The sequence below is a fragment of the Capsicum annuum genome, chromosome 2 (assembly GCF_002878395.1).
Source record: "Capsicum annuum cultivar UCD-10X-F1 chromosome 2, UCD10Xv1.1, whole genome shotgun sequence".
In the NCBI taxonomy this organism is placed as follows: Eukaryota; Viridiplantae; Streptophyta; class Magnoliopsida; order Solanales; family Solanaceae; genus Capsicum; species Capsicum annuum.
Window position 1 is genome coordinate 49,797,061 of NC_061112.1, and position 10,621 is coordinate 49,807,681.

General features: G+C 32.7%; 1 protein-coding gene and 1 long non-coding RNA gene across 8 annotated transcripts; both read right to left on the reverse strand.

Moving 5' to 3' along the window:
• Positions 1 to 1,066: 1,066 nt before the first annotated feature.
• LOC107860946 (serine/threonine-protein kinase SRK2H) lies at positions 1,067 to 3,983 on the reverse strand. Its single transcript, XM_047406277.1, is given in 8 exon segments — positions 1,067 to 1,140; positions 1,623 to 1,715; positions 1,805 to 1,897; positions 2,210 to 2,264; positions 2,445 to 2,551; positions 2,683 to 2,757; positions 2,963 to 3,433; positions 3,527 to 3,983. Coding segments are annotated over 7 exon segments (567 nt in total). The 5' UTR covers positions 3,083 to 3,433; positions 3,527 to 3,983; the 3' UTR covers positions 1,067 to 1,116.
• A 956-nt stretch (positions 3,984 to 4,939) lies between these two features.
• LOC107858610 lies at positions 4,940 to 10,405 on the reverse strand. 7 transcript variants are annotated; one of them, XR_001671148.2, is made up of 6 exons: positions 10,347 to 10,393; positions 9,686 to 9,904; positions 8,612 to 8,740; positions 8,363 to 8,445; positions 7,778 to 7,898; positions 6,439 to 7,043 (listed from the first exon to the last, which is right to left on the reverse strand). It is a non-coding gene; the product is annotated as an uncharacterized LOC107858610 (long non-coding RNA). The 7 variants fall into 7 exon arrangements; XR_001671150.2 differs by having other exon boundaries at positions 9,686 to 9,826; positions 10,347 to 10,383; XR_001671154.2 differs by lacking the exons at positions 6,439 to 7,043; positions 9,686 to 9,904; positions 10,347 to 10,393 and adding exons at positions 4,940 to 5,192; positions 5,477 to 5,656 and having other exon boundaries at positions 8,612 to 8,904.
• Positions 10,406 to 10,621: the final 216 nt, after the last annotated feature.

The following is a 10,621-nucleotide window of genomic DNA, read 5'->3' on the forward strand; positions in this document are numbered from 1 at the left end:
TATTGAAAATTTAATTTTATCGGTAATAATGTAATTTAATTGTCATAAAAATATAATGACACGTTTTGAAATTATAATTTTTAAAAAATTTTTGCTTTTTCTTAAAAAATAAATTATGTCGAATTTTCCTCTAATAAAATGATAGATCAGTATTATGAGTTAACACATTTCTTTTCCTCTTACTTGTGATATCTGAAACTTATTAGTCCTAAATAACTTGATTTTTATCTTCTGAAAATAAAATATTTCTATCAAAAAAAATTCTTTGTATCGCTTTTATAATCAAAAGATAGAAGATCGGTCCATCTCCCAAAGTTATGTACTAACTAGTGAATATCCCCGCACTTCGTGCGGCTAAAATATCGAAATATTATTGAATTCATATCTTGATTTTTGTAAAATGTATTTTATCTTTCATAATTAAACACATTCATGTTTCTCGAATGAACAATTACAACATATTAATAACCTATTCACACAAAATAGCGGTAAAAGCCTTAAATAAAATTCAACGTCATTGCACACCTATTTAACGGTATGTATAAATTTGAATATTAGTTACATATTTTACATTTTTTTAACTTCAAAGCTCAAACGAACAATGTTCCAAACTATAGGCAAAGTATCGTTGGATTAAAATTTTGAACACTATATATTTTACATTATTTTAACTTCAAAGCTCAGAACAAACAATGTTCCAAACTATCGGCAAAGTCTCGTTGGATTAAAATTTTGAACACTAAACTCTTTAAGTTGAATTTAGAACAACAAAATATGTATAGTAATAAATAAATATAAACACCATCAATGTAAAAATATGACTTAAGATAGACAACATCCATCTCTCAACCCATAAGTTGATTAAGTTATATAATTTATTAGTAACTAAAAGGTTCAATCTTGTTTTCAAGAAAAATATCTAATTCTTCAAATAAATTAGCTTGAATCATTAAAAAGAGAAGTAATTTCAAGATGCCAACTGAAAAATCTGATGAAGAAAAGAATGATAACATCAAACAAAATTAAATCAACATTCAAAATTGGACAAAAAGAAAAATTATATCTACGGTCGCTTGCTACGTCTGATCCATCCTATAGAGCTCATATGAAATGTCTCTATATTTTCTCTTTCTTCGTCTGCTGCAAAAATTTATAAAGAAATATAATAACATAAGTTATTAAAAAGGACAAATAAAAATCCAAGTTTGATCTACACATGAAAAATTCAAAAGTTGATTTGAAAATTTTAAGCAAATCAGATAATAAAAATTTTGTCGAAGGATACAATGGTGTTATTCATATTCAGTGTTAGACAACATACACTATTAAGTGTAAAAGAATAAATGATTAAGAAGAAGAAATAAAGAAAGATGCAATTTCTGCAATGATGGAAGCATCACCTGAAAATTCAACAAATCGTAGAGCGACTAGTTATATAAGTACATAGCGACCAGTAATAGTGATTTCCTAACTACCCATAAGAGGAAACACTATTATTATATACCATAAATGACACGTATGGTAGCAAATTCATCTCCATACAGATGAATTTCAGAGAAATATCAATTGCATAATGCCTCTCCACCAAATGTAAAAAATCACATAATTAATCACAACAATACCATGCCATCATATTCCCTTCTGGAAAGAACCTCTGGAGCAATTTGAGTTGGAGTCCCAGTAGTTGATTTTGCCCTTGAATGTAACAGGGACGACTGCAATTGCAGGACAAAACTATGAGCATATTGAAATTCCTATGGGTATAATATAAGCCTATATCTACAAAACAGCAAAATACATCAACCTTTGAGTATCCAAAATCAAATATCTTTAAGCATGGAGCTGCACTTCCATCAAGAAGGGTATTCTCCAGTTTCAAATGTCTATGACATATTTGCTTCAAAGGCAATGGAAGTTTGATGAGGGATGAGGACAAAGGGCATCCCGTTGCATTAAAGCTACTGTTATGAGCGGTGTCCGGAGAAGGGCCCCACTACAAGGGTGTATTGTACGCAGCCTTACCTTGCATTTCTGCCAGAGGCTGTTTCCAAAGCTTGAACTTGTGACCTCCTGATCACATGGCAGCACCTTTACCAGTTGCTCCAAGTTTGATGAGGGATGAGGACTAACTCCCTAAAATTAAAAGATGGCATTTTTTATGTTCACAGTTAAAAGAAAAATTATCTGTAAATTCTTATAAGTTGGTCACCAGGTTGTGACAGTAGTGGACTCCTAAAATAAGTTGTTGAAAAAAAGTATCTAACCTAAAATAACAGTCGCAAGAGCCAAATGAGAGAGGCATTAAAGAAAGGGAATAAAGGCTCCTAAGATCCATGAGTGTGGCCTTATCATATTTCATTCATCACAATTTTTTATCCTTCATAATCCTTTTTAAACCAGAAGCTTATGCGAGACTGATTATTGACACAGTTAGAAATTTTAACTATACCTCGTATTCACTGAACCTTCCAGCATTGCAGATGCGCTCCAACAGTTCTCCACCAGCTGCATATTCCATGACAATAGCAAGATGAGTTGGAGTCGATACCACCTACATCTCACAAAACAAATGAACAATAGATTAGGCCAGTTATTCCTTAACATATCCTTTCCATTTTCAAAAGAAAGCAACATGAAAACAAAAGGACATTGCAATATAGTAAATTATATGAACACACTTGCCTCCTTGAAACAAATTATGTTCGAATGTCGAAGTGATTTATGATTAATGATCTCCCTTCCTACATTCTCATCAATCTCAACAAAAGTGGCATATCTCAAATCTATGGAAACCTTATATAATATTGCATATGAAAAAAAGACTAGGGAACCTAGTTAATTAAAGAATGTTTAACCAATAAATAGGAAAAAGCACAATAAACAATACCAAACAATGAGCATCAGAAATTTAAAACAATTAGAAGATGTCATATTAGTGACAAAAGACAGTAACTATGCAAACCTTGTGTCCTCTCTTAATGTATTTCATAGCCACAAGCATTTTTGTCTCCTTGTGCCTCATGAGCCTGGCAACACCAAAATTCTCAGACCCTATATCCTTCACAAGCTCATATCTTTCCATCTTCTAATCCTTCAAAAACTCCTATATATAACAAAATCCACCAAACTTGAGAAGCTACAGGCTCCAATATAAGAGAAGAACTTTACCTTTTTGATGTTGTCGATGGAGCTAATATGTCCCTGATCTTCTCATTGTAGACTTCAAGCATACTAACAGATATGGCATAGGTAAAAGTTTTACTAGTCTCCTTCGCGATTATAAATAATGCTTTGAGAGTCCTATAATTGACTCCTCTATTCTCGTTGTACCCTTCATGGTGATTGTTTTGCCTTTGTCCATAACCAAAGATACATACATTGTAACCGTCTAAAACTAAAATAATCATCGATTAAGCATCGGTATAGTCAACACCTATTAAAAGACGATGAAACTATTATAGGGTGAACAACTCTTCTACTATTTGTAGATGTTAGATTAGTGACAAAAGACAGTAATTATGCAAACCTTGTGTCCTCTCTCAATGTATTTCATAGCCACAGGCACTTTTGTCTCCTTGTGCCTTATGATCCTGGCAACACCAAAATTCTCAAACCCTATATCCTTCACAAGCTCGTATCTTTCCATTTTCTTATCCTTCAAAAACTCCTATATATAACAAAATCCACCAATTTGAGAAGCTACAGGCTCCAATGTAAGAGAAGAACTTTACCTTTTTGATGTTGTCGGTGGAGCTAATATGTCCCTGATCTTCTCATTGCAGACTTCAAGCACACTAACAGATATGTCATAGGTGAAAGTTTCACTCGTCTCCTTCGTGATTATAAATAATGCTTCGAGAGTCCTATAATTGACTCCCCTGTTCCCGTTGTACCCTTCATGGTGACTGTTTTGCCTTTGTCCATAACCAAAGATACATACATTGTAACCGTCTAAAACTAAAATAACCATCGATCAAGTATCGATATAGTCAACACCTGTTAAAAGACAATGAAACTATTATAGGGTGAACAACTCTTCTACTGTTTCTTTTTTTTTCTCAATCTTAAAGATACAAGTTCTCAAAGATTGATGATCAAATTCGCTCCCTCCAAAAACTATATTGAAGAGGCATTCTTCCAACAACCAGAAAGAGGGTTCTACTTTAGATTGACATATCGATTCAAAGTACGCAAACTTTTAACATATTATCTAGAATTTTAAATCATTCACACTGCAACAACTTATCTGTCTTTGTGATTCTTTTTAAGAATGCAGTAACTTTTTTCTGGTTGTTTTAGCAAACAAAAGTTTTGAAAGAGTACAATCAAGTAGTTTATCTTATTACTCTAGCAGCCATCGTTGAACATTCTATAATTACTTACATTATCTATAACTAGAGTAAGAAGATAGCATAAGAAGAAAAGACTCACATAATGACCCCTTAGGTTGCGGTAAAGTGCTTTTTTATTGGCCTAAGGATGAGTAATATGTTATATGGGTCAATATTTTCTTGCTCATGGTCTGGAAGAAGAAGAGCGTTAGTGCAATCAGAGAAGGATGTTTAAAAGATCTTGAGTCATAAATTTTGTTGGGAAGCTTGTATGTAGAGTCTAAAATCAAGCCACGAGTCCACCGGTACTCAAACGTGCCAACATAATCATAGTAATCATCGGTAAATAACATTTCCAACCTAAAAAGAACAGCCAGAGAAAATGACCTTGATAAAAACAAACCATAACTTAATATTGCATTAAACACTCAAAAAACTATCAGCTACTACTACCAAAAAAAAACTTGAAATTAATAATTGGGTTCTTGATTCCCTTGTTCCTATGGTGGACAAGTTAAGATAGTTGCGGAATATAATTCCTTAACACGCGAAAGAAAAATAAAATTATTATTTTATTATATAACAAAGATAAATATTAGTAATTAATATGTTACAAAAATACTTGCATAACTTTCTCCGTCAATCTAAAATTCTCTATGCTTGTACTGAGGAAACCTTTCAAACCACTTGACAAGAAATTGATACGTATCTTCAGCTACAAATTGAAAGGCCGGGATTCATCATTTAGCTTAAACAACATAATAGTCCTTGTTGCCCATAAAAGGAACCCTTTTGTACCCTTCATGGTGACTGTTTTGCCTGTTCCCGTTTGTCCATAAGCCTTACATACATTGTAACCATCTGAAATTGAAATAATCATTGGTCAAGCATCGGCATAGACAACACCTATTAAAAGACGATGAAACTATTAGAGGGAGAACAACTTTTCTATTATTATTTTTTTCAATCTTGTACAATCGAACACACCTTGATCATCTCTCGGTGTGTAGACACGGTCAAATTTAAATGTTTTTTTTGTAGAGCTATACAGAGAAGATATATCATTAGTTATTTTTCAGATCTTCGTAAACATCTCTTTCTCTATCGGAATGCTATTAATCAAAATCTAAAAAGCAAAAGATAACCTGTATGTCAGCACTCCAATCAGACTCCAACAAATTCTTATTGTTCATCCGGTTCGTAAATATCTCTTCCTCTATCAGACCGCTATTAATATTAGAGCTTTTAATAAGTTGTACTCTCGTGTACATGGTAGAAAACTTTGACCCCTTCACTGCTATCTCAGGTCCATTTCGTAGTTTCTCCTAAAAATCAATTAAGAAAAAAAATCCTCTTTTAGGCTCGAAGCTCTTTAAAAAATAACTACCTAATTGCGCTATTTCTACCTTGCAGAAGGACGAGCAAAAACCGCAAAGTATTTGATTTTTTATGAATGGAGAAAGAAATCATGGACATAGCAAAAGAGGCACGCCAAAAAGGTGTAATCAAGAAAAGTCATGGGGAGGGGAAAAGAAAGAATACAGAGGGTTTTTATGGGTTAATGGTGCCTTTTATGGGTTAATGGTGCCTGATAATGACAAATGACAATTAATAGGTTAATTTATTAGAAAAATAGATGATAAATTAATAAAAATTATAAAAATAACTCAAAAAAATAATAATTACCTTTACTGATCATTGAGGCATGCCATATCAGCAGCCTCCAATGATCCCTTTATATATATATAGATTGTGTCAAGATCGTGTGATATGATTATAAGTGCCTAAATATACTCTTCTTGCTCACATTTATCTCTTTCCAATGATCCCTTTATATATATATATATAGATTGTGTCAAGATCGTGTGATATGATTTTAAGTGCCTAAATATACTCTTCTTGCTCACATTTATCTCTTACTAGAGGAGCATGACCCATGTCAGCACGAGCCCAATGTTAAAATATTTTGAGTATATATAAGTTACATTGACCCAATGTCAATTTCCCAACAAGTTTGGTGTTAACAACCTCAATTCCTGTAAATATTTTTATCAGTAAAACGATAACACAAAGCATTAGTTGTGAGAGAGAATATTGTTTCTTCAAATTAATACTCATAACATAAAATATTATTTGAGGAAAAGGCTATTGTTACTCTTAAGTTAATCCAACATAGAAAGATGAACAACAAACAAACTTAACAGTTTTTGACAACTGACAAACTTGGTCACAACCTAGCTAGTCATTTCCAGTTAACTGCGAAAATCAATTGAAAATAATAAATCAGGATATTCTTTCGAAGTTAATGCATTCAGACGAAAGGTATCTGCAGACTCTCATCCTATGTACACCTATATGTCAATGTTAACAGGCAACTTCGTCAAGGCGGTGATATGTGACATGTTAGATGGTCTCAAGGAATGTATCTTTACTTGGATCTAGGAAGTACGAAGTCCAGTGTTTCTTGAACAATCTCCTCGGTCAAAGATTCATTGTTCAAGGTTTCTCGACACGTGATGTTTGTTATGGTTAATGGCGTGAGACCCCTCCCTACACCTTTCTTCAAAAGTATTGTAGAGATGTGGAGTGCGCGTGCAACTTCAACAAATCAATGTTTTTCTCACATCAAGTGATTTTCTCTATACTCAATGGCTGAATGACTGACTGATGAGCTTATGGCCAATGCAACCAATCAAAAGTAACACTTCCAAACTGCAATTTCATAAAATATGAAGCAACTCAAAAACCAAAGGATACCAAAAAAATTCTCAACTCTTAAGTTCTCCTTCTATTATCATTAAAGGCAGAGATCGAGAGAGGATATAAACAACTTTAAACACTCTTCCAAGAAACTAAAAATTTTACTAGAGTTGTTTCTATGCAATATCAAGGCAGGAAGAAATGAGAAATTTTATTAATTTCACTTTGAAACTTCTTTTGAAAGAGCATACTATTAGGACTTGAAATTGAAATGTGTTTATGTCTCATGTAGTGAGAATAATACCAGGCCTCTCAAAAAGTAGGGTAAAAAGAGATGGTCAGTTTTGTAAAGGTCACAGTATTTCACAGGTATCTAGTGGCCAATAAAAATCAGACCGACACTAACATGAAAATGAATTATTTTTAATCATTTTCATGTTTTATCATCTCAAGGGCTTATAAGTACATAGAGATGCCTCTAAACAATTGCAGTGGAGATTACATTGAATCTGAATGGACAACTTTACCATATTGAATGGAACTTAACATGCCTCTAAATTCCTATCAGAGTGAGTACTTAAAATTATAAAAGTCACTTGAGAGCTATGTTAGATCAAATAAAATTGTGAAAGATGATTAACATCGCACTATTAAGTGAAGAAGTATTAGGATATGCAGCAGCAAAAATGTATCCACCAACAATGCATATGTACTCCAAAAGAAAAGGAAAAATAATGAATACTTACACCATCAAGCAAGCAGTAACCCTGATCAGTTGGAATGAGGAGAACTCAGCTCATTCCCCCTCACAAAATTCAATCTTTGCTACTCTTGTCAACTTTCAGCTCAGTTAGCAGTCTCCCCAAACTGCATTAACACACACAAAAAAAAAAAAAAACAAAGCAAAGTAAGCTACAAACGCATCAATTTTCAGAAAAATAAACACAGATCATTTTAGGTCCGACTTTCTTTAAGTTATCCAAGTCGACTCAGTGACCCATTTCGATGAGAACAATATACGATTGACTTTCCTCAACCTATTTTCCACTGGGTGATAGATTTTTGTTTTTTTGGTGTGACTGGTTTACTGGCAGGGAAGTCGAAGGATTTTGTACCGGTGATTGGCAGAAGAAGAATGGAGAGTTAATTTTTTTTGGGGGGGTTAGGGCAATTTAAATAAGGGTTAGGTTATTGAGAAGAGAGGGAATTTTGGAGTTGTTCAGGTTAACCCAGAGATAGAAACCCAACCAGAATCTATATTCGGGCAAGAATAAACGTATGTGTTCGTGTGTTTGGTCCAAAACATCAACACAACAGAGATAACTCATTACCTTTGTGCTTCAGTACTTGGAAGACGGAACATGTATTAGCTGACAGAATAGCTCGGCTATCTACTATGCTGCCATCATTCTCTCTTCTCTCAATAAATATGCAAACAACAGAACCAAGATTATTGCACTTTAAAATCATCTATCAAAATACTTGGTGACCTTTCAGTATATAAATGTGTACACACAGCGTTGCAGAAATAATATTAGCATTGATTGAGGAATTTAAGCAACACATGATTTAGTTTATACCCGAATTCCAGTAGTAGCTTCCTGACTAGTCTCTAGTAGCTTAGCTATTTCTCTTCTTGCTTCAGTTGAATCTCTCTATGATTCCTTAGTAGTCTGATTCGTGGCATAGTTAATTTCAATAGGATTTTACTGCAAATGGTAAGACCGCATCAAAAAATTACTAAATAATAAAGCTTAGCAATCCATAAACACATTCAAACTAAAATTAGAGATTTGCGAACATTAGACAATATCCAAATCCACACTATAAATAATAAATCAACATAAACAACATAACTGGAAGGGTATAATAAGTATACAGAGAATTTACAAAGAATACAAAGATCCTTCCTTAATATATTCTTGAAATCAGTCTTAATTTAAAAACCCCCAAAAAGAAACCAAATTACAGGAAAATAAATAAAATTCAAGAAAAAATGAAAAAGATTTTAACTTTATAATTGGAATTAGGTTTACAAAGATGAGCAAAAAGAAAGATATCTCCGCCATTTGCACTATGATTTCACAAGTGAAATTTACAAAGGATAAAATATATGCGAACCTTATTCTTACTTTGCAGGATAGAAAGGTTGTTTCCTAATTCTTCTCAATTTCAACAAGTAAAATAGACCACATGTAATATACAGTTGGAATCAAAGTTTAGAACCTTCTATAGAAGTACTTTACAAGCAGGCCTTATACGGTACCACTGTCTATAAGAAAATTTGCACGCCTTTTGTCAATTACAGGCTTCAGTACTCAATGTCTTTTAATGATTACACAAGTGAAGTCCAAAAAAGATAAAAATACATGCAAACCTTATTTCTAATTTGCAGTATAAAGAGACTGTTTCCTTTCTCCTCAATGAAAATTAGCAAAATAGCCCCAGACATCTAATACTCAATTAGAATCAAAGTTCAAAACCTTCTAAGTACTTAACAAGTATGCCTTTTAGTCATACAAAACAAATAACAAAAATCCCACATTACATCTAAACATATACAATGCATTAATTTTGCTAATATAAGCAATCAACCATTTGAGTATTTGTAATTACTTACACTAATACTTCTAGAAAAGTTTCTAAGCACTTACCAGAATTGTTCACAGAACACTGCTAGCATTTGAATTTTCATCACCGAACACCTCTGTAGCATGATACAAATAGTCTAAACAAAGCCTAGTCATTCACGGTTAAAATTTTAACGTCTTTCTTCAAGTGATATCTCAGTGATTCTGCCAAGGATTTCACATCGATTGTTTCAATTACTATTACCAAGTTATTTTCCAAATCCATTTTCATGTTTCAATATCCTGTATTAGAGGCATTCAATTATCAAATCTATGATTACAACAACATGTCCTATTTAATCACATAAAGTGAGATTTGGGGACAACATGAACCAAGAAGCCAACAAAATTTCAGTTACGTCCAAAAAAATTAACATAAGTGAACGAATTGGGTCTTCTTCAATTACCACCTCCAACATAAAGTAATACTTAATTTTAAAGTTTCTACAATCTAAGTAGAAATAAGAAAAAATAATTTTGTCATTTTCTTCCATTACACCCCAAGCAACCAATCTAATCTACCTAAAAATAGAATAATCGAATTGAATTTTTGTCTTTTTAGAATCAAGAAACTTCAGGTAAAACTCAGAAAATACAACCCAAAATACAAGTAAAACGATAATCAAAGAATGAAAATGGCATATTATGAAATAATCTTTCACAAAAACCTGATTTAATAGCAGACCTGAAAAGTAGCAAAATTGAAACAATTCATCTTGCTCTGAAGGAAAGATATATGGGCTCTGTAGAGATGTTTGGCAAATATATGTGTCATACATATTTAGTAGGTTAGTCAGATGTACGACACGTGTGTAATTAGATGGCATGACTCCTAGCTTAGTTAGTGAAATGACTAATATATTCTTGGTATGAAAATTTTTTGACATGTAGCACTCATGTCGAAATCGGTTTTTCTATAATATAGAAATATAAATTCAAAATCATTTGTGGATACTTAAT